General features: G+C 36.7%; 1 protein-coding gene across 1 annotated transcript in view; it reads right to left on the bottom strand.

The window, feature by feature from the left end:
* ITGA1 (integrin subunit alpha 1) overlaps positions 1–25834 on the bottom strand; it is a 2125719-nt gene that overhangs the window by 129804 nt on the left and 1970081 nt on the right. The window contains exon 26 of the mRNA XM_044077325.1: positions 2402–2506. Coding sequence (XP_043933260.1) covers positions 2402–2506 — 105 coding nt within the window. The remainder of the gene's footprint in view (positions 1–2401; positions 2507–25834) is intronic.

Here is a 25834-nt window from a genome sequence, read left to right on the forward strand (position 1 = left end):
AATAGCGCTCCTGAGTTCCTTGCTAGCACATTTCCGTTTGGTTTCAGGTAGAGAATGTGGATTTCTTACAGCTTTTCATTATCGTCCTTCTTTTGTTACACGGTGTACAGAGAGGTCCATTCCTAAATTTAACACTATATTTAAGGCAGAGGGGTACAGACTTTTTTATGCAGCTATTTAGGTGGTAAATATTGGAGGTGAATGTGGCAGTCCTTACAACTAGATCCATTTGGGGAATTGTTGAGAATTTTGTATTGGTCTTCTACCAGCTGAGGTAGGTTTGCCCTGGAGAAGTTCCTTAAGATGGCCTGACTTGGAGATGAATTGGTATGACTAGGTTTGACAAAGAAAATAACTGATTTGTTGTCAGATTTAACCAGGAATGAGAAGTTATGTGCACTGTGACTTTAAAAATAAGCAACCCCCAAAAAGGGTTTTCATCACTTTTTGATTTTTTTATGTATTCATGTCCCTGTACCACACTAAGTGATTTTTACCTCTTAATTTAATATATCCCAAAATGTCCAGCTGTGCACTGCTATGATTTTACAGTTGAGATTTTGTCTTCCTTATGTAATTTTACAGGGGACACAGAGAGATTAAACATGCGGTCATTTATTGTGATATTTGTCTCTCCACTAACTTAAAGTGAGTGTAACTTGTTTGCCTGCCATTTTAACTATCTCCATCAAGAACATAAGTTTGTCTTTTGCAATGATAACATTTTTTTTAATTTTAACTAGTAGACATTTTTTAAACAACACTGGTTATATCTAAATGTAGACTTGAAGAAGAGGCTTGTTTAGTGTTTTTCACTTTATGAATTTCTACCTCTCCAACTACCAGCCAAAATCTTTCATTCTGTTAATTATACTCACTCCATTCCAATCAGTGACAGCATGGCCATTAATTCAGGTGACACCTGAGTGGAGGGGACCGTTATCCAGGATGACATAAGGTAAAATTACCCAGGCTATATGCAGACCATCAGCATTTACTTCTGCCTAGTGTCGACTGAGTGGCCCACCAGCACATGGTAAAGATTGTCCTGACAGGCACACAGAGGGCCCACAGGAGTTTTACTTATACTGTAGCTAGAATCAGTAGCCTGCCTCATTACTTTGCTTTCCAAAGGTCATAAAAGTCAAAGATGTAGTTAACACCAAGGCCTATATGATGTCAACATGACATGAATTTCACAAAGAAACAACAAGAGCGGTCATAAAATGCCACAATGGTGTACATAGAAATTGCAAATCTGAAACAAAAGCGTGTTCAGACAGAAATAATTGAGACTGCTACAGTTTTTATATTGGATATGGCACTTCAGTGATGGATTAGAAAGAAGGAACACTTTCAGATGGAAACAGTGCTAATCGTTTGGATGAAGCTCTCTCTTGTATATTTTATTTAAATACTAATTAGAACTTTACACTATATCAGCTTTATACTGCCCTATTAATAGCAGTTTGAAATGACCTTCCAGTCACTTTCTAAAGGATTCATTTAAAATATTTAACTGTTGAACACAGAGAAACCATTTATCATGCTAAACTATAATTTAAAGTGTAGACATATATATTATGGTTTCATTTTCAAATTGAGAAAATTAATGTATTAAACAATTAAGCAATGAAACAACTTGTCAGGCTAAGTGCTAATATATAATGTGCCTATATAACATGTTTCAAACCTTTTATACAATTGATTTCATGTGTGGTCAGACACTTTGTCAAGCTATGATTTACCAATGATCTTGTTTGAACTAATCTAAGTTAGAAAAAACTGTCTTTTTTTAAAATGAAGGCTGATTTTGTAAAATGTAAATATGCGTGTTTATATGTGTGTGTGTGCATGTGTCTGTGTGTGAAAGACACGCACAAACACACAGATATAGAGAAAGAGAGACTGCGTGGAGGTGACTGTTTCAGTATTTCAAGGCTACTGCAATGGAGAAATGTCATGTCCTCCTTGGATGCAAAAGCTTCAGCAGCCTCAGGGTTAATAATATTGCACTGGTGTGCAGGTGTCATAGTGCCTCTCTGCTTTGTGAGTGTAAAGCGGATCAGTAGCCATTCTTTCTTGTAGTACCAGAAGTGGTATTCTTTTCAGTGGGTCAGTTTTGCTGAAGTGTAAGAGAGCAATGAAATGATTTACATGTCTAATGAGATCTAGTACTTAAAACGCAGACAACAGTGTCATGCAGAAAACAAACAAACAAATAAACTACCCATGAACAGTGAAGTACTTTATGAAGGAAAAATATACTGAACAGAAATATATCACTGAAGGTGTCACATAGGTAGCTGGAGGACAATAACAGAATGTATTTCCTTCCAAGATTTCAGCTAAAACTCAAAATACATCTTATATAATTAAATTCTTTACTTGTAAGACTTACCAGTGTCACATCCTCTAGTCTTTCTTTTGTAGGAGAAGGCATGTGGGGCTTTCCAGGGCCTATTTGCAGTGTGTTAATCAAACTGCTAGCATTACAGTTCACGTTCTGTAAAATAATACATAATACTGGTGATTGCTATGATTACTGTAACATAACCAAACACACATATTACTATTTAATTTGACTTTTCTTATTCTTAAGTTGCATGAGGTGTTACAAAGTATCAAGCAAATTTTAGTTAAGGAGTCATCATGTAAATTGTTACTGCAACAAAATATAAATTCATCCATAAAAAATCAAGTAAACCTGGGGCAACTGTTCTTTTTACAGAAATAATATTGTAAGTCGTATTTAAAAACAATCATGTGCCAATACTGACAGAATTTATTTCAAGGATCTGGCAATATTCCAGCACCGTACCTTTCAACCTCTTAGAGAAAAAATCTAGACAGACATAAATAATGGGCGGGGGGGGGGGGGGCAAAGGCCCAAAAATAGGGACAATTTTTAAATATCGGTCTTATAAACTTAAAAAGTTGATAGAATAATAGGTTTTCCATTAGATGAAATTTATGAAGGGTATGAAGTCTGAAATTCAAATGCCTGTCATTTTTTTACTTCCATCCTCAATGATTTGCCAATCATTTGTCAGAAAACCAAAAATTTATAAGTAATAGACCAAAAATATGAAGCAAAAATCTGGACATTCTGTGAAAATCTGGAGAGAGGTATGTCTAGCACCACTTGCTGACAAGGCAACATGTTTCACATCTTGGTGATTTAACATAATTGATAGCCATTACGGGTCAGTTAACCCATAGTCTTGATGCATTTGTTCTTGCTCAGAGTTTAACAGCATCTGCAGATTTGCTTAATGGACAGAAGATTTCAAAGAATGACAACACTGATTTTATTTACCACAGCAAACACTAATGAATCATTTAGAGATGTAATTCTAAAGGCACCACCCTACAAACAATAGCAGCCAAATATAGTAAACCATTTTTACAAGACTGGTTTAAAAAACGTGAATTTTAGAGAACATTATTTCATTTCTAATGTTTCTGAAACCCTGGTCACTAAGTTGAATTGTTTTGAAAAGCATCTCATTAGATTTAGAACCTTTAACTTGATAACATGTATTTTAAAAACTGTGTTAATGAAAAAAGTGCTGCGAAGGGGATCCATGTCATAGGATCATAAGAGATTACTAGGCTCTTGACTCAGAGGTCATTTTAAGCCTAGCCATTTTATTCCAATGTAATACCATAGAAATGCTAGTCAATACCTATGATTGCATTTTGTGATGACTGCCCATGTCCAGGAGGGTTGTGGGTTCTGCCCCCGGTAAGAAATTATGGTGCCCCACCCACTCGTCCAGGTTCCTCTTGAACAGTGTCATAGAGGTGCTCTGTTTCACATGAATTTGTAGCCTGTTCCAAGGATGCGGCAGTTGCTGGGAGATCAATCTGTCCCTCCAGCATGTCCTATTTAAGTCGCAGGCCATATTTGCATCCCTGGAAAGGGTAGCCCTAGTCCCATTTGATTTACGGAAATGCAGCAAGTTCACTGGGTTTGCTTCTTGGATTGATCTGTAGGCCAGGCATAAGTATCCCCTAAGAAGTCTATACAATATGGAGTATATTGAAAGGGACTTTAGTCAGTCTGTGTAAGGCACATGCTGGAGCCCCTTGATCTTCTTTGTTAGAAACCTCTGAAGTCTCTCTAATTGCTGCAGGTGCTTACAGTACATGCCAAATGGGGTGTTATGCTCAATTATGGACCAGATGAGTGCCGAGTATGGTGGGGGTTTATAACTTCTTTTGCTCTCAAGGTGATGCCTTTACTAATCAAGTGTGCTACATAGAAACCTTTCCTTACTACAGTAGACACAAGGTGGTCAAAGTTAAGGTCACAGTCAACTTGTGATCCCACGTCCTTTACCACTTCATAGGTACTTAGGGTATTGTTGTTGCTGTTGATATGATAGTGTGAGGGGGGTGTTGTTTGTGCTGAATGGAATGATGATGCATTTCTTTGCATTCAGTTTGAGACTGTGAATAATACACCAGTCATGGTCTGCATGAGACCTTCCTGGAGTATACTGACATAATTTGGGGATTCAATGATTGCACCTCATTTTTAGTTGTCTGCAAACATGGTCAGCCACAACCCCTTAGTTTTGACCTGAACTTGTAAGAAGTATATACCAAACAGTAGGGGGGCCCAGCACTAATGCCTGTGGCACCCCACTGGTAACAGGTCTGCTGGTTGATGTGGAGTCACCCACTTTGATAGTACGTGTCCGGTTTTGTGAAGCAGTTGGCAACCCATCTTACAACAATGGGGTTTATGTTCAGTTTGCTAAGTTTATCAGTAATGCCTGCATGTGGGATTGTGTCAAAAGCCTTTGCCAGGTCTAGCTATGCTGTGTGCACAGATATGCCCTCGTCAATGGCCTTGGTCACATTTTCAAAGAAATCCACCAGATTTAACAGGCAGGATCTGCCCTTCAGGAAGCCGAATTGGGTAGTATCCAGGGTTTAGAGGTCACCCATGTCTTTCTTTATGAGGTCCATAATGATACTTTCCATGGCCTTACAGATGAGGCACAAATTGCCCTGGAAAATACCACCATGTTTGAGAGGGCTTTAATATTACCATTTGCCATCAATTTCTTTGATATTCATAGTATTATTTTGAAACATCGGAATGTATTCACACTTGATCAGGAGGTACTAAATTTGGTAGGGAATACTCCTATCATTGTGTATAAGAAGGATACCTATTTTAAAGGTATGTTGGAAAAAGTTTCTACTGCCTCGACTGTAAGGGGTAGTTTTAAATGTGGCAGATGCCCTCAATGTAAATTCATGGTTGATGCAAAAGAAATAAAAATTTGTCATTTTGGTACATTAAGACCAAAAAAGAAATACTTTTGCTATTCCAAAGGGGTAGTCTATGTCACCTTGTGCCAACTATGTGATGGGTTCTACCTAGTTAAGACCAAGAGGGCTATTAAACAGAGGGTCTATCAACATACCTATGACATACTTAACCAAAATGAAAAATAAATGCCCTCTTTAGGCACATCAGGGACCATCCAAGTCATTCATTCAAGCTTTGTGTTATTGACAATCTTGACCTTGGGCAACGTGAGGGGCCCTTCTGATGATTATCTTGAATTTTTAGAATTAATATGGCAGGTCAGGATGAATGTTTCCATTCACCCCATACTAAATGATAAGCTTTCAATATGCTCTTTGTTGAAACTGAAAGCTGCTTTTTATGTTTAGAGTTTTTTATATACTTTTATAGTACCCAAGTGGATATTACTACTTTTGGAACTTTGTGATCAAGTTTTGATTGTATATTTATGTTTTCTATCTGATTGTTATTTTATTTATGGGGCATGTTTTTAGTTTAATGGTTTCCTTGGAAATCAATTAGTTGAGAGGGCGTGTGTGATTAGTGGTTAACCAATTAGTAGGCAGGAGTGTGTGTATTTAATACAGTGGTTTTACCATTTTTTATTTGTTCTAAAAAAGTCTTATATTTTGAGACAAAAGCGCTCAATAAAACTACATTTTGGTACCTATGGTGTTCCTTGCTGCCTCCTGCTTCATTTGTTACTGGTCAAACGGACTTATGGTTATCCTTGGCTGTACTTGCTAAGTTTCTCTCAAAGGAGCCCTTGGAGGCTTTGACAAGTTGTCTTATTTGCCTGCTGAGGCTGAGGAGGCTGCTTTTCCATTGCTGGGTCCTTGCCTTTGTTTTATTGGACAGCAACTTTTTGCATTTAATGTAAAGTTTGTTGATGCTGGATGTCCACCATGACAGCTTGTTTTAACTTGGGGCTCTGGCTTAGATTCTTCCTGGTACAGACAAGTTTAGAGACTTATGCAAGTGACTGTACAGGGCTTTAGTGTAAGCTTCGGTGTAGTTACCACTTCCAGCTTGGGGTGGGGCTTGGAATGCATTTATACCTTCACCTAGGAGAGTACAGTTTGCCTTGGTGAAGTTTTTTTAGTCTGACTTCATCCTTTGTGAATTCTGGTGTTAGTGAAAGTGACTGATTTGTGGTCAGTTTTAACTACTGAGAGCCTGACAGATGTGGCAGTGCATCTGTTTGACATGTTGGTGAGGACCAGATCCAGAATGTTTGTTCCCCTTGTTGGGCTATGGATAGTTTGTTCCAGGGCATTTGAATTAATAAAGTTAAGAAACTTTTGGTACTAGCAAGTTAGGGCTAGTGTAGGTTTCCCAACTGATGGTGGGATAATTGAAATCCCCCATAACAAGTGTGTTTGGTAGAATTTGGATTGTCTCTGGTTTGGACAAGTAGACTTCATGGGTGTTGTGACCTATAAGGGGGATCTATAACTGGCTATGACTTGTATGGGAGTCTTACCCACTGTAACTTGGATCTGGAGGAACTCCATGGAGTTGTCCAGTCTAACTACATGGGAGGTGAATTTATCTTTAATATAGATTGAAACACCGCCTTGTGGAAGGCATTGTAGTCTTGCAAGGCTGAGGTACTCTCTGAGGCCTTTAACCAGGTTTCTGTGACCACACAGACACCTATATCTTCTAGTGATAGAAGTACTTCCAGGGAGTGCAGTTTTGGGTTTAAGCTCCTAGCATTTATCAGCATGACCCTTATTTTGTTCTGATTGGTTAATTTCACATTGGTAATGTTGTTTTTGAGACCTTACCTAAAAAAGGCACTATGGGAGAGGCCAGAGCCTTTATCAGCAGCCGAAAGCCTAGAGGTGTCAGGTGAAAACTGCCTCTGGCAAAGCAGCGAGGTTTGTCTACCATGGTTTCCGAGGCTTACAGGAACTGTTTCCCCTTTGAATGACACCAAAATTGAGCCAATTATTGAAATCAATCATTTTTTGTTTATACTGTGTGGAAATACTCAGATAAGTTACAAATAAATTCCATGTGATTCATGGAGCTGCTAGAAATTTTTGCTATTATTGGTAATAACATTAGAGAGATGCATAAAATACAGTAGAACTTAAACAGTTTGGATAAAGAAATTACATCAGATCTGTTCTTTCCATCCCTTGAAGACTATAGTTTAGTGTTCAGTATGGTTGGCACTAAATTTGATATTATTAAGACCAGAAAAAAAGTATTAGGGACAAGAAGGAGTAAAAAAAAGTCTGCCTACCTTTGCTATTCATGTAAGTAAGGTCAGTGACATTTCATCCACTGACAGTTTGGTTGATGCAGCACATAATGACAATGGTATGGATGATCTTGTGGGCTATGGTGATTATAAAGGAAACAACATTTTTTTTTGGAACAGTAACCCCCATTGAGGAGATCAAAATTGCTGGATGAGATAACCCAGAGGGATTTCAGGCCCAGTAAAAGAATTTCCACAGCCAGACCTGACATAACTAGCCCAATGGGTGGACAAAAGGACACAGTCCCTCATGACAGAGGGAAGACTAGATAAACCCTTGTCACTATTAAACTACTGTGATTAATGACAGTGATTTTTTTTTAAATATTTAATTATAGTCATATTGAGGTTAAATGATTTATGATTATATTATTCAAAAATGGTTTCACCTCTACTCCCTTTACTAGACACAATTTAGTTGCTCTTCTTATCGAGTTAAAACATTTTACAAAAAAAATCAATTTGGTGCTTTTATCATTCTGTCTGCAGGAGTGAAATCGATATGGCATTATTTGAAAATTGATTGTTTTGGAAGATTTTTTTCTGGTTTATGATTTAGTTCAATCTATAAGGGCACTTAGAAGTGAACACCCTATCATTTCCACTACTTCTTGGATACTAAAGACACATGAAGATGTGAACAATACATCGTTGTGACTAAATGTGGCTTTGGTGGGATCTAAAACTGGGCCACTTAATATGTTTATTAACAATAAACTTAAACATTTTTTCAACAACAAACCCTGTGCAATGAAATACTCTTTGCACTTTTTGCAAATCGTGTGGAACTCTGATTGTATACCACCTCTTGAAAAAACAAATGCCTTATGGGAAGTAAGATGAAATCATCTAGGCAGTGAATTAAAGGCTCTTAAATTTAGCAAGGATGAGGCACTTATTCTACTGGATGAGGAGGAGAGAAGGGACCATTAGGGTCAAAAGGTCTCTTTTTTCAGTTGTCCCTGCTCACTAGCACTAGCCGAGAGAATATAGGTTGTCATTGTCATTTTAGTACTAAAATACTGGTCCTTGTTATGTTTATTTGTCCATTTAAGGTTGTCTTTCGAATGAAGAGGATGTGAAGAAGGTGTACAGAAGTCTCCAGTTTCAAGGCATAAGCAAAATAAAACTAATAATCACCACTAGTGTAGATCAGGAGACAGATTAATCTGGCTTTAAACCCTACCAGTGGAGATCCAAGACAAACAAGCCAAAGTGTGAGTGGTTGATCCTAGCACTTCCAACCTTTTTTTCTAACCTGTACAAAAAGTAATTTTGTTGGGTTGATATAGCAACTTAACTCTTAGTAGAACATGAAAAATAAACCCTGAGAATAAAAGTAAAAATGACAAACACTTTAAAACACCAATGCAAACTAACAGAAAAAAAAAGTAAATAGAAAGTAAAAAGCAGAAAAAAATCTTCCGGAGACCACAATCTTGGTTTCAGTCCTCTTATTTTCAATATCTCAGACAGGATGGATAATCACTGCTCAATGAGTTAACAATGCAACTTGCTGATGCCTATATACACAACTCTCTTAGAGGAGAGGGTGGAGCTTTGACACTGGCCTTCCTTGGTTGGGTGTGATTTTGAAGTGGGCTGATCTGGTGTCATCATTCACCTCTGGATCTTGTTTCAAGTGTGCTTGAGAGCTCAACATGGTAACATCCAGTGGTATTAGTAGAAATGAATCATGTCACAAAAAAGATACATGTGAATACAAAAAGGCAGCAAAACTTGCAGATGTTCTCCTTTACCAAAACTTTATTCCGTAAGCGCTTTCATAAGGAATAGTATCCAAACTTCCTCAGACAAAGTTACACAAGCAGTCAATGACTTACATACTTATACAATTAATAAATAAAACAATAAAGCAATTACATAAAAAAATTGAATAATTAAACAACTCAATTCCTTTCCTTTTATGGAAAGCTATTTACTTTGTATTTCCATATATAATTCATGATTTTATTATTAAATACCTAGACACTAAATTAGTAACTTGAATTAATATAAAATACAAATGTATTAAGTAGAAAAAAAAAAAAAAAAAAAAAAAAAAATATATATATATATATATATATATATATATATGTATACACATTTGTGGTATAATTAAAAAATTAAATACCTGGGGCTATGTTTTTTGTGTTAACCCCCCCCCTCCCCCCCATACACACACACTACCTATCTAGCTGTTTAAGTTTCAAAATGCATTTAATGGAAGCATATTCATTAAGGCCAGGGTGTGTGTGTGTGTGTGTGTGTGTGTGTGTGTGTGTGTGTGTGTGTGTGTGTGTGCGCAAAAGTTCTAATTTGCCACAACAATTCCTTTTCTTCTAACCTTAATGCCCATGGCCCTCCTCTTTTGTTATATAGTTCCTGGTGAACAATGGCAAACAAAACTTTGTGAGTGGATGTTGCAATGTGTGCCTAGACAAAGCATTTGTGGTGGTACCTTTACTTATATGATACGTATGCTTGTATATGCGGTGGCGCACTGTCCTTTCTGTATTTCCTATATAAAAGGATTGGCATTGTTGGCATATAGCAGCATAAACAATGCCCTTTGACTCACAGTTAAATTTACCTAATATGTTGTATTCAACATCTCTAATGGTTATTTTAGTGCCCACATGAATATGCTGACACTGATGGTAGTGACCACATTTGTACATACCCATGATCTTTTTTGTAATTCTACTTGGAAGTTCTAAGATGTTCTTTAAATTTTGGCTACGCCGATAAATAATGTGTGGCAATTTTTCAAACTTTTTGTTGATGTGTGTATCTTCTGCCAGCAGTGCCCAATTCTTATAGATAATATTTGAAACAATTTTTGCATCCTTTGAAAAAGTTGTGATAAGTGTGGGACCACCCATGTCTAATATGCTTTTAGTATGGAAATTCATTTGTGCATAACAATTTCTATCATCATCTGACTCATGAATAAAATCATAGTATCCGTTAAACAGGATAGGTCTAAAATGTCCCATGTTTCTCTTGTTAACCACTTCTTGCCTTATTTTACCAAACAGTCTGGGTGGATAACCTCTACTACTGAACATGGATCTAAGTAAACTACATTCTACTTGGAAATCATCCTCAAAAGGAATCATCCTTGATGCCCTGACCAATTGGCCTTTCATAACCGCCTTCTTTTGATGGAAGGGGTGGCTACTAGAAAAATGCAAGAAAGTATTGTAATATGTGGGTTTCCTATATATAGTTGTTCTAAATCTGTTATGGTCTCTATCTTTTGATATGTACACATACAGATAGTTGATAGCTTCTGTTTCAAATTGAAAGGTGAAATCCAAAAAGTTAGTGAAACATTTAATCTCTTCTATAAAAATTGGAAAATAAAATTTTTCGTCCTAGAGCGAGTCCAGCAGGACCCGAGAGGTGGGGATTGGGAGACCTTCCTGGAAAGTAGAGAGTTAGTATGGCAGCTTAAACTAGATGCCACAAGGCACCCAGGCATGAATGACAGTACTAGTCTAAGGAGCATACTTAAAATGAGGAGGAATAAATTGTAATTTTAAAGTATTTCTTGTTTACATTTAACAACACATATTTCAATGTGTTTTGGTTCTGGGGTATCCATTCACATACATTTCCTTATAAGGTTTAGGTCTTAATTTATTACATTTAAACTCAATGCTTCCAAAGATGGACTTATGAAGGTTGCATCTGGTTAGACAATTTGTATTACTTGTTCACACCAAGTAATATGTTTTTTGGGTGGCACATTTTTTATAAAGATGAACATTATTTAGTATGTGGCTACAAAAAATTTTTTTACTTTTGTACAGTTTACTCAGTACGAGTGCAATTTTATTTTAAATTATACATAGACTTTTTAAATTATGCAGTTGTATGGATGTTTAATGAATATTGGTTTTATAAGTACCACAGCACTTTAAACATGAACTAGGTTATTTGAAGGTAACAACAACTGTTTTTAATTTTTTAATTGATTAATTTTTTATGATCTAATTAATTTGTTTGGCCTATTAAGAGTCTTATATATGCTGAATGGCCACACAGTTATTTCACCTTGAAAAAGCCTGAGACTCTCAGGCGAAAGCGCTTGGGTTTACTGTTTTGTGAATAAAGAAGTCTTGTTCCAGTCTTAAACGTTTACATGCTGGTTTATCTGTTTTTGCTGACAAAAGGCTTGTGAAGGAGTATACTCAGCGATTGCTGCTCCCATAAGAAGGAACATTTGGTGTTGTACTGTTGTTGAAAGCTGAGCCGGTGGTCTTCCCTTTGCTTCTTAGTTTTGGTGCTGTGTTTCTTTTTTACTGGTTTCCATGGCGGAGGATCCAATGTGCTCAGAGCTTCTCAACACACCTAACATTCTACGGGAAGAGCTGGATGAAGCCCCCGTTACACGTAAGGAATTCAATCAAGTACTAACACTACTTACGCAAATTAGCAATGCCTTGGTTGAGCAAGGCAGTAGCAACTTTTCTGCTACCCCTTGTAATCAACAACAAGGGGCACGAAGTAAGCGGAGGTTTCCATCCGCACAGGAGCCGAATGGCCCTGATGTCCCGAGGGTTACAATGGCAATGGACAATCGGAATCCTTGCCCTCAAGATGACAACATACATAGCAGCAATAGATTGAATGGTGGGCTCCCTGACAAGGAGTTCAACTTTAAAGCATGGACAGAATTTCAACCGGTGTTTAAACAAGGTACTTTTGATAGTAGCATTGAACAACTTTGATTTTGACATTTTCAACAAGAAACTGTATGCTTACAAAAATTCTCAACTGGAAATTAATTACCTAAGAGAGTGTATTAAGGTACAAAGAGTCCCTAAAGGACTCCATTGTTACAAATTTCCCAGTAATGCCACCACAGGTTCTGTTTTGTATTCGCAACTGGTGGAATTATTTAATCGCACAGGACTAGAGATGCTAGAATTTATGGTACAAGATTATCAGAACAAATGTAACACTATGTTGAATGACTTGACTCTGCTTAATGACAACATTGTAAAGCACAAAAATTTTTTAAGACACAAAATGAAGTACGATGAAGTTTTTAAGGAGGTTGACCAACATTGCCTTAAAGTATTAGACAGGAAGGCCAAGAAACTAGATAGGGACTTGGCAGAATACAGGGAGGGTAAAACTTACCCTAATTTTAGTAAGCAGAAACAGGGTAACTCAATCATGGAAAGTTTTGACAATGGTGCAGGTAGGCAGAATTTTCTTAGTACACCTAACACAGAACCACTCCGTAGGAGTGAACGGTTAGCACAAAAAGGAGGTGTTAACCCCCCACAGGTTTTTCAATTACCCCAGGGCAGACCAATGGGGAGGAACAACAATACCCCTTACCAACAGAATTGGGGGAGGGGTCGCAATTAACAGGTTTCTGGGGACCCTATTGTTGACATAATGAATCTTACAAGTCCTACTTGTAATCACATAGTGGTCACACATAACAACTTTAGTATTTACAATTTTACTAGTGTTTTAATCACTTCAGATTTTTTTGAACTTTTTACTAAGGGCTTGCATTACATACCTTCAAGGCCTTCATATTTGCCAAAACTTCTTATTGAACTAAAACTTTTTATTAGGAACTTGAATCTCTCTTTGTATTTTAAAGGCCAAGAAGCTCCGTCTAATGACATTAGTAGACGTAGCACATTTAATCCCCCTACACACCCTGGCTTAAGAATATTTGAAGAATTGTTGGAAAAATCTTTTAGAATGAATCCAGCAGGACACCTTAATTATTCTTCACCCAATTTTGATAACCATCTATATGGAATTGTTGAACTATTGAGGAAAGAAAAAATCAGGATTATGAAGCCTGACAAAGGGGGAGGGGTGGTTCTTATGTATTTTCTTGATTATGAAAACGCCATGCATAACATACTACAAGACACAGACACATACGAACAAGTTTCAAGGAACAAATTAAATGTTGCTTATGCTAGAATAAAATGCACTTTGAATGACCACCTACTCCAAGGGGCAATTAATGAGAGTTTATTTAATTATCTAAATGCCCCTAACCCCAAAATTCCTATTTTGTTCGGAATACCCAAGGTTCACAAAGGTATTGAACCCCTCAAATTTAGGCCAATAGTGGCCGGAGCGGGAAGTATCACTGAACGCTTGGGCAGATTTGTCGAACATAATCTGGAACAGTTTGTTTCTACACTTCCCTACATCTGTAGAGACTCTTGGGAATTTTTAGCCAGTATTCCAGCAGGCATTTGTAACCCTGGTTTGCTCATGGTAACTATAGATGTTATAGAATTATTCCCCAGCATACCACATTCCACAGGTATGGATTGGTTTACTGAGGTTCTTGCCAAAGAATCTGGCTTAAGTAACAGCTTAGTCAACCTCTTGGCTGAATTTATGAACACTATTTTACATAATAATTTCATTTACTTCAGTGGCGAGCTTTTTAGGCAGAACAAGGGAGTTGCCATGGGCTCTCTGTGTGCATCATCATATGCAAACATCATTTTGCATAAATGGGAACAATTATGCATCCACTCAACAAAATGGCAAGAATTTATTCTATTTTATAAACGTTATTTGGACGACATCTGTATTTTGTGGCAGGGCACAAAGGAAAGCTTTCTTGAATTTTTTGATTACATCAACTCTACAACGGAATTTTTATCGTTCACATACGACCTTAGTGAAGATTCCCTGCATTATTTGGATGTGTTATTAACTATAGATAGAGTGAGCCACCAGTTTCAAACACAGGTATTTAGGAAGAACACTTTTTCTAATGCTTTTTTGCATTATGACAGCTCTCATCCTTTTTACATCAAAAAAGGAATAAATAAAGGCCAATTGATACGAGCCTCTAGGATGTGTAGCTCACTTGAATTGTTTTTGAAAGAGACTAGGTTCTTGGCAACTATGTTTGAGGAGAGAGGCTACCCGTCCCATCTTATTAACTTTTTAATTTTGGAAATTAAAGGAAAAAGGGATTCAATTTACCCTCCACTTTTAAGTAAAGGGCTTCCCTTACCTACAAACATCAAATTAGGGCAGGTTGATTCACAAAAGAGTTTTGCTTACACATACTCTGGTGATGCACATTTCATTGAGGACACTATGCGTTCTTTCTGGCCTATTTTAACATCTCAGGATGACATCAACCATTTATACCAGAAAAACTACATTTTACCAGGAAGCGAGACATAAATTTAAAAGGAATGTTTGAACAGGCCCCTAATTTGTGGTATTCTGGTGTAGGTAATTTGTCACACAGAAGAAATGGTTCATTTAAATGTGGGATGTGCAATCAGTGTAGTCATATGTTAAATGATGACCACATATTTATACCATCTAGAAATTGCACACTGAGAGCCCATGGGCACCACACATGTAATTCGTTTGGTGTAGTGTACCTGGGTACCTGTTTGTCCTGTCATGGTTTTTATATAGGTAAAACTGTGAGAAAGCTAAAAAAGAGAATATATGAGCATTTTTACGAGATTGAAAAAAGAATAGAAATTAACGCGTTTTTTAAGCACTCATTAATTTGTACTGACATGTCCATAAAATTTTTCGTCCTAGAGCGAGTCCAGCAGGACCCGAGAGGTGGGGATTGGGAGACCTTCCTGGAAAGTAGAGAGTTAGTATGGCAGCTTAAACTAGATGCCACAAGGCACCCAGGCATGAATGACAGTACTAGTCTAAGGAGCATACTTAAAATGAGGAGGAATAAATTGTAATTTTAAAGTATCTCTTGTTTACATTTAACAACACATATTTCAATGCGTTTTGGTTCTGGGGTATCCATTCACATACATTTCCTTATAAGGTTTAGGTCTTAATTTATTACATTTAAACTCAATGCTTCCAAAGATGGACTTATGAAGGTTGCATCTGGTTAGACAATTTGTATTACTTGTTCACACCAAGTAATATGTTTTTTGGTGGCACATTTTTTATAAAGATGAACATTATTTAGTATGTGACTACAAAAATTTTTTACTTTTGTACAGTTTACTCAGTACGAGTGCAATTTCATTTTAAATTATACATAGACTTTTTAAATTATGCAGTTGTATGGATGTTTAATGAATATTGGTTTTATAAGTACCACAGCACTTTAAACATGAACTAGGTTATTTGAAGGTAACAACAACTGTTTTTAATTTTTTAATTGATTAATTTTTTATGATCTAATTAATGGGTTTGGCCTATTAAGAGTCTTATATATGCTGAAGGCCACACAGTTATTTCACCTTGAAAAAGCCTGAGACTCTCAGGCGAAAGCGCTTGGGTTTACTGTTTTGTGAATAAAGAAGTCTTGTTCCAGTCTTAAACGTTTACGTGCTGGTTTATCTGTTTTTGCTGACAAAAGGCTTGTGAAGGAGTATACTCAGTGATTGCTGCTCCCATAAGAAGGAACATTTGGTGTTGTACTGTTGTTGAAAGCTGAGCCGGTGGTCTTCCCTTTGCTTCTTAGTTTTGGTGCTGTGTTTTTTTTTTACACAAATAAATGTCAAAAGGTGCATTACATACAATAATGGGTCTGATAAGATATGACTAAAGGGGAATTCAGACTTTTTTGGATCTAGTGGAGGTATCACTGGAAATTAGATGAGACAGATAAAAGGCTTTATGAGCTACTATGGAGACATGATGGTCAAATGATAAGGAATTATCAACAAGAGTACCTAGATCCCTTACAACCATGTCTTAGTGTAGTAGCGCATCTCCTATGTAGCTAATGAGACTGTTTTGTTAGCCAAAATTAAATATGCTACATTTTTTACATTTAATTTGAGACCACTGTCCCTGCTCCTTTTGTTGACATGATGTAACCCATGTTGGAGCAATTGTTAGTCAGATGAAGATTGAATAAAAACACACAATTTACTTACAGACATCTTCAATCTTAGTTAACTGCAGGATAGGTTTGCTTTCCAGAAGGTCTGTGAAATATATGCCAAATAAGAGAGGGCCCAAGGTAAGTCATTGGTAACTTTTTTGTTTTCAGAAATGGAACTTGTGTCTCTAGCCAAATGAATTATATCAGGTAAATAGTTATCTAACCACCAGACAATATAAGGATTTATATCCAGTTTGACAAGTCTGTCACTAATGTCTTGGCCAAATCTAGACATGCTATAATTACTGCATAACAATTATCCACTACTTCATTTACTTTTTCAAAGAAATTAATGCGGTCGAAAAGACAAGACCTTCCTTTGACAAAGCCAACATGATGAGGTTACAGGGTTAGGAGATTTGTAATATCCAAATTAATGAAGTCTAAGAAAATGCAGTCCATAGCTTTACATATGAAGCTTATGAGACTAGTGGGTCTATAGTTACTAGGGTCCACGGTTAGGCCATCCTTGGGTAATGGCATTACAGTGATTGTTTTTCAGGCTTCAGCAATGTAACCAGTGGAGACATGCAGATTAAAGAGGATAACCAGGGGTTTCAAAAGGCCAGATTTTGCACTGATAATCAGACAACCTGGTATGTTTTCAGGGCTTGGGGTGGATAAAGTATTTATTTTTGAGAGAGCTGACAGAACTTGTTCCATAGTAATTAAAGGGGGTTGCTGGGATTGTGGAACCTGTGGTATAGCTGTAGTTGTAGATGAGTAAATTAGCATTAAATTTGTTTGCTAGGACATTAGTATTATCTTTGGGCCAGAGAAGGTAGTACTGTTGTGGACTAACTCAGAACATTGTTTTGTTTTAATTCATAACTTCCAGACATAGTTAAAGAAAGATTTGCAGTTATTTTTGGTTTAGAGGGTATTTTAAGCTCATATTCACCTTTGAGATTCTTAATGGTTCCCTTAATCTCTTTGCTACTTTGCTTATGTGTATTCTTAAAGTTGGTAGAGGAGGGTATAGTTGCGATAATATTACATTAGGTTTTGTGCAGTAGACAGTTATGGAATGGAGTCGTATAGCTAGATCCATACCAATTTAACCAGGGGTGGTGCAGGTGCACAACCATTTGTTTATCAGGTGTTGCTTCAGATGGCACTTAATGAATTTCCTTGGGATAGGATTTCAGCCGATAGAAATACAGTGTGAATACAGGGAGCATCCTGCATTGTTGTTAGATTTAATTATTGAGAGTAATGATTTCTTAGTGGAATACAGAGGTCTCCTAGTAGTGTAAGGTTGGATGACAGCATGAACAGATGAGAATGTTACAGGGTTGTGCAGTAATTTGAAGGTTGTAATTAACTGTGAGAACAACAGGATAATTATTTAATTTGAGACAGTTTAGTTGTTTTAGAGAGATGCAGAGAAATTATCTATGTTGCTGCTTGGATGCATATTTGGCTACTTTATTGTAACATTGTTCTAGTTTGGCTGATGGAGAGGAGTTGAGATTGGTTAGGATAGGTGGGGCATATAACAGAGTGGGGAGTAGAAAAGAAGTGGCTGTGTTTTGTCTAACAGAGTCAGTAAGGTAGTATTTTACTCTGCAGAAGCAGCCTAGCTTTAGTGTCTTCTTTATGGCTCTGACAGCTAAAATCAAATTTCACGTGGTTATCTATAATCATTCCTAGTAGCTTAGTGTGTGATACAAGTTCTTTATTGGTCTGGTTGCATGACAGAATATTAAAGGTCAAAGAAAAACTACCAACAACTTCCCAGAGCAGCAGAGTCCAACAAAAATAAAAGCAAATAATCCAAGAACACTGATGGACCCAAGGAAGGCACTCTCCAGGTTGAAAACTTAATTTATTGTAGGTCATAAGCGCTTTCGCAGCTACTGCTGCTTCATCAGATGACAAACACATTATACCAAAACTAGCTTTTAAGTAGAAGAGTGAAACTGTGTTAAATCACATGACCGCAACATTTAATCTCATGTTTTGGGCATGGGTTGAATGAGTGTGTACCCATTACCCCTAAACTGAAGTCAAGAAGTCAAGACCACCAGCCATATGAGAGTATTTGCCTTTGCATTTACAATTATATATGTCTGTTTTCTTGTTAGCTAAAGCAGCATTTTTACTTGCTTATAGGAAGTTTTAGATATATTTTTTATGCGGTTTTTATGTTGTATTTATATGTACATGTTTTTATGTGCTGTTCAAATAACATATATTTTTGCTGTATTTCTTTAAATTTTGTGGTCCTGTGACAATACTGTTTCACTTCTCTGTTGTAAAAAACAGCTCTGGTTTAATGTGTTTGTTATCTGATGAGGCAGCAGTAGCTGTGAAAGTGCTTATGGCTTACAATAAATTAAGTTTTTAACCTGGAGAGTCGTGCCTTCCTTGGGTCCATCAGTGTTCTAGAATATTAAAGGTATTTTTTGGGGGGACTAAACAATTAGTCTTGTTTATGGTGATTTGGATTTCTGTGAATTCAAATGTGGTGTCCTAAGGAATCTGTCATGAGGGGATAATACCCCTGACAAATACTGACAGTAGGTCTAAGATGTGATCATCATTATACCCGGGAATAAAGGGAGTGCTTCCGTTGCTCTGAAATCATGTTTCTATAACTGCACATATATGAATGTGTTCAAGTTTCAGGAGGGCCTCAAGTTCTGGAATTTTTTTGTCAAGGCTTCCAGCACTGAGCAGAGCCACATTAATGTCTTCCAAATAAGAATTTACTAGATTGGAATGTCGATGAGATGGACTCTGCTTAAAAAGGTACTAAGGGGAGTGGGCAGCAGAAGCTTTAGCCAGAATGAGAAATCCTTGGTTAGAGAGCTGCAGACCATTCCTGGCAAAGCAGGAAGGTTTGTCAGCCATCTCATCCCAAACTAATACATACTGAATACCCCTAGAAAGACACCAGCTACACAGCCAATTATTAAAGCCAATTATCTTGTTTTTAAATTTTGCTATCATTCTGGGTGATGGGAATATGCTACTCAAGACCATTGTCTTTCCTATCTCAGACACATGCATAGCAAGCTCAAGCACATCTTTTTGCACATTCCTTTGGGTTGTGTGTTTATGGGCATTTACCTCCACATGGACCACTATCAGGTAATAATCATATTTGTCCTGGTGGAGGAATCTGACAGCCGTTGTTGCATCCTGGATCCCGGCTCCAGAAAGACAACTAACTGTCACCCTATTCTTATCCAGCCTGGTGAGGGTGGTATCCATATGCCTTACTATAGAGTCAGCATTATTAAAACATTACCATGGCTTGAGGCAGTCTCATTTGACCATAAAGGCTTGGTGTCTGCACCCTTGTGACTCTTTTAGGTATGAATCCTTGGTGTGATGTGAAGGGTAAAGGTGGGTGTGGTGCTGTGTGAACTAATGTCTGAGGTTTTCTAGTTTTTAGCTGGGAAGGCTTAGGTAGTATTTTCTTAATAACTTCAGCATAAGTTAGTTTGGTGGAAGTGTTCTTCATTGTGTTGTCTTACTGAATGTGTTCTGATGTGTGAACATAGCATACAGATTAAAAGTAAATACTTACACATCTCACACACTGCAATAAAGAATTTTCAATAAGCATGGAGAAGTTACTACACTGCCTCTAAATACCTAGCACTATGAGGCTGGCTATAGAAGGGAAACAGCTGACTGAGATTCCATACTGGCCAGTGCAGATGAAGGGGTACAGGATAGGTTGATATGTTACTTTTGCTATAAGACAGAAGAGGATAACTGACTGGGCTGGAAAAAGGTGATATACTAGGACATAGCTAAAGGATAAAAGAATGAACTGTGACTACTGCAGGAGTCACAAATGCAAAAAAAAAGTGACAGACTGTATAGGATAAGTAAAGAAATCAGTAACAGTGGCAAATTCAACCAAATAGCTTTTACCCAATAGGCTAATATGGCTTCTACCTAGCCAGTAAAAATAATGAACAATGGGTATTATAACTTAATGGATCAGGATACAGTAACCGTAATAGTTACAGTTAATGTAAATGAGCATTTTCAAGTGCAGTAACAGTATACCAATCACTCAAGTAATAATGGTATATCACAAAGGTAACTTTGCACTTTCTACTGTAGAACAGTATCCTTTAATACCAATTGTAATCCGTAACCAACAGAGATCCAACAACACTGACAATGAAAACATGCAGTCAGTTACTGAGATAATAAATACATTTGTTTTATATACCTAGTATGAGTAACAGACAGCAATGGTGTTATTATCTTAAATAATGACCGTAGTGAGCAACAGTACCAAAACAACAAGGCACAATAGTGCAGTATTAGTTAAACTTAATATCACTACAGTCAGCAAAGCAGAAGTGAAAAAAGAATACCATACCAGCAAGGTGCAAACGTGCAATGCTATTCAAACTCAATAACATAACAATAGAGCAAAAGTGTTAACTTCAGCAATATGTCTGCAAGAAGTGCAGTTAGTAAGTAAATAAGCTAAAAAAGAGACATTCATTTTCCTGTGTGAAATAAGGCAGTATGCTACTCATTCGCACAAGTACAACAAGGCTGTAAAATGGCAGGCAAACTTATAGTATAAGAAACAGAGATGAGAGTTTTTCCTACCTGTTATAGACTAAGCTAATTAACTTGAAGTCTACTGGCTTGTGCTGCTGAAATTGCTGAGCAAAGCACTGAAATGAGCAAGCCTCCTGGTAGTGAAAATATGTAATGTAAAGCTGTTGTAAATTGAATTGTCAAAGAAAAAATAAAGCATCAAGCTTGATACTTGAGGACTATTGCTGGTGAATATCAATATATGGCTATATATCTGAAGCATCTAAAAGGGCTAATAATGCAATAAACATTGCATCATAAACTATAGAGGAACAATATATATTTCCCTTTGTAAAAGTCTTGAAACATAAAGAGATAAAGGCTAGAGAAATTAATGCTAAGGGAATAGGAATAGAAGTAGGCAAGCACCCAATAAACAGAGTACATAAAACTGCAATTCAAATTACTCTGCTTTGGTTAAAATTAATCAGGATAATAATGGAGTTTCTTCAAAGAAGCAGGTGAATTATTTATGAAATGACAATGACAGCTCAGATGTAAGGCTAAACGGAGTATTTGGTTTATCTAGTGTTGAGGGTTTATTAGGTGAAAATAGTATTAGTCATCAAGAAAGGTGAAATAGTATACCTAAGAAAGCTATAGAAAACACTGACAAGTGAACATGGAGTAACGATGACAATATTGGAAATTAGGGTGAGAATTAGCAGTCCATGAAGTAGGAATGAACTAAAGCAATGAGGCTGATGTCAGACAATGCAGAGCAAAATCAGCTGTTCTCTAATAGCTCATATTGAGAATTTGCTAATAATCACCCTCATGGAGTCTATTTACATGAAAAATAGGATACCCCAGATTTTTATCATAAGGCACTCGAAGCTGGAGGGTTTAAAAGTTTGTTCCAAAGACTGAATTGGAAGGCTGTTACTGTTAAACTACATGACTAATATTAGAATGAGTTATATGGCAAAGGTGCTGGGGAAATGTTTTAATAAATGAAGGAAGTTTGATTAAGTAATCATAGTAGGTGGTGACAGCGATTAACCTCCACATTTTTGTTTCTGAGATTTGGGACATAATTAGTCTTAGTCAACATTTTGAATATAGGCTTACCTTTTGTGACATCTTTCTAGCTCTGCAACTTTTTGAGGGGACTTAAGAAAGTGGCTACACATTTTACAAGATAAATGTTTTAAGATAGGGATACTTAAAGATTTCAGTAAATACTATGCAACTGGTAAATAATTAATAGTGAAATCTGGAAGTTTTACTTCAGTTAATGTCCATTTGGGCCACCAGAGAACAGATGTACTGGCTCTAAACTGAGCAGATTAATTAAAAGTTTTTAGGAGGTGACTACTACTAGAAGTTTAAACAACCTCTTTAAGGATATGGATGGTAGAACAGTGAGTGAGGACTATGATACAAAATTTATAACAGAAACATTGTTTAGTGGTATGACCTGGTTAAAAAAGTCATCACAGTTACCGAATAAATAAAAAGGATGGATGTGTTTCAATGTATGTAAGGTTTTATTTACATTCATGTTGTGTCCAGGTTAGTAATGAATGTAAGCTTATAACAGTGACCATAGTGAGGGGTACAGATAAAGGGAACATAGTACTATTTTGCAGATCCATAAATCTAAACAAAGAAAGGTCTGAAAGTTTTATGACAGCACTTATGAAAAGATTTACCAAAATGAAATGATAATGGGTGATTTTAATGATATGAGTTGCAAATGGGGAAATATATGTTTAAACAAACATTAGTATAAAAAAAAAAACTCCAGGAATCTACTGTATGTTGCAGACATTCTCAGAATGTGAGAAATTCAATGAGAATAGATAACATACTACAAGTAGTGAGGACTCAGGATAAACTAAATTCTAACAAATAAGTGGTTCAACCTGAATTATATGGCTCTGACAATTTGTGTGTGGTATCAGAAATTACAACAAAGAAATCAAAAGTATGTAAGGTAGAAAATCAATGTAGAAATTATTATCAGGCTAATTCTGTAGCTGTAAAGAAGGGATTATTGGGATGCAATTTCGAAGACATGATGATAAAAATATTGTCAGAATACTTTTATGACTATTTCTTATCTATTTCAGATGCATGTGCCTTAGGGTCTGTATTGAATAATCAAAAAGTGAATTCACTGAACGGTATTTACATCGAAAATTTTGCGTACATAACAATCACCCATGGTGGCAAGCAATATAGAATATAATAAGGAGTAAGAAGATGTATTTGTGGCAGCAATATAAGAAATTTCCCAATGTTAGTAATAAAACATTATTAGATAAAAATGATAATGAGAAAGTATCCCTATGGTATAGAACAGTAAAACTGAAAGTATTTACGAGATGAAGCTGGTTGTAAGCACAAGTACCAACAAAATTGTACTATTTAAGCATCTTGGGGCTTATGGGAAGGATAGAAAGTCTAGTAACAGCCTTACGATGGGGAACAACAAAATAACTGATGGTAATATATTAGCTGATATTTTGCTGATAATTCAATTGGGAAAATAACTGATAATTTGGCTCATGTTAAATGTGAAGTCATGCATCTGGAAGAAAGCTCGCTCGTCTCTATAGAAGCACCACTGAATGGCATGCTATTAATTAAACCATGTTCCGCTGCTGAGACTGATTTTTCAACTAGCTTTCTTCTTCCTTTGATAAGGAATAGCTTAGTTTGTCCTGTCTTGCAAATCTTCTTCATAGATCTCTTAGAACTGGCCATGTTCTTCAAGGATGGAAACAAGCTGTTTGTTATCCCTGTTTCAAAGGGTTTATATATTTCAGTTGTAGATAACTTCAGCTAATAAATCTCATCAGCATAATAGGGAAGAGTTTTAAGAGACTGATTTGTCAGCTATTACCTACTGGGGCTAAATAAGAGTTGGACATACACTGATGCACATTATTGTTTCTGTATGGATACCACAGATGTCATTGATTGGTGTCTGTCAACAGATGTAATTTACCTAGACCTAGCTAAGGCATTTGACTCACCTCCATATTCTGACACCACAAATAATATGCTATCAGTGGACATCCATAAATAAATTAACAGATGGACCAGGAATTGGCTTAAGAAGAGACACTGTAGAGATAAAATAGGCAGCTCTTTTTCAAAATAGAAAGCAGTACCAGTTAGGGTATCTCGTTCTTGTCTCCTTGGACCAATTGTAGCTGTCATATTTTTGTCAGAGTTTCTGTTACTGGTTTAAAACCAGTTTATATGAATCGGCAGATGATTGCACATTTTCACTAGGAATATGTGGAAAAAGTCTACTTAATGGTGGGTCCTACCAGTTTCTCACCAGTACTGAGTGAAGTGGCTGAGCTTCTTGATGGTCTCTTTTGGCCATAAACTTGGTAAAAACCTATGAGCCTCTGAAACTTTAAAGATACAGATAAGCAAGTTTGGTGATGGCAGCAAAGTTGGGACATTAGAGGCTAACTCTAAGGATCAAGATGAGCTTCAAAAGTTTATGAATAAACTACTCTATTTGGTCTGGGATGCAAAGGATAGCATTTAATACAAAAATGTAATTTTAGCATTTTGGAGCCAGCAACCCAGTGCACACTTTTGCACTGAGTAATATAGTTCTGTCAAATGAGGACAAAAAAGGATCTAAAATTTGAGGTTTACAGTGTTGTCAACTTTAAAGCTAATGTAACATTACTTACTAGGAATATTTATTTATTTATTTATTTATTGCATTTGTTAACTAGGAAAGACCACTGGGCCTAGAAAGAGCACATTATCAGCGGAGGCCTTTTGCCATGGTGTCGATAAATTATGTATTAAAGAGTGAGGCTATCTCAGATGGTGTTTTTACGGGGTTAGGGCAGGGATTATTGTTAGGTCCTGGGTGGAGTAAGGAGTTTATTGCACCTCAGAAATTCTTAGGGTTTTGCCTATGCTGATCTTGGATACCTTGGAAGTATTCTTTTTTATTTTTGACAACTAAGCATTTGGCCTGATTGCAAAGTTGTTTATATTGCATGAGGTTAAAAGGAGTTTTGTTTTTTTGCCTGGCTTTGTCCCTAGAGGAAATGACTTGCTTTGTGGACTTTGCACACCAGCTGGCATGTTTAGCTTTGATTCTTTTTAGCTGGAGTGGGGCAATACTATTCAGGATCCTGAAAAATGTAGAGTTAAAGAATTCCACAGCATCACTAAGTGGGAGGAATTTCAGTGGGCTCCACTTAGTGTTCTGCAGGCTGTCATTGAGCATATCAGGGGAGAAGTGGGATAGATTTCATGTATGTCGATATTGGTGTATGTTTGGTATAGAGGTGGGCTTACATGTTTTGAATGCTGGTGAGTGGTCACTAATACTGTCTGGGAGTGTGCCAGAGGAGAAGATTTTGTCTGGGTCAGAAACCAAGATCCAAACAAAGATTGATCATTTGTTTTTCTTTTATTGTCAGGTCTGGTCATGTCTGATATTAGCTGAGTGCACATATGAAGGTTGATATCAGTAGAGGGGTTATTATTGGAGATATCTAGCCAGTTAATATTAATGTCACCTAAAATTATATATTTTATGTTGTTAGTTGTCCAGGCAAGACTTTCTTCAAGAATGGCAATATTGTTGCCTGGGGGATGTATATGACTATGATGCATAGACTTTTACAGTCATTACGTTTTAGGAAGGTAACAAGAAGCTGTGCAGTGGAAAAAATGGGAATAGGTTTAGAGTACGGAATTACTGTAAAGGTGCTTGGGAATAATAAGGCAATGCCTCCACCTTTTCTATGAAGTCTGT

Source organism: Protopterus annectens, chromosome 1.part1 (assembly GCF_019279795.1).
Source record: "Protopterus annectens isolate FY-2018-M chromosome 1.part1, PAN1.0, whole genome shotgun sequence".
In the NCBI taxonomy this organism is placed as follows: Eukaryota; Metazoa; Chordata; order Ceratodontiformes; family Protopteridae; genus Protopterus; species Protopterus annectens.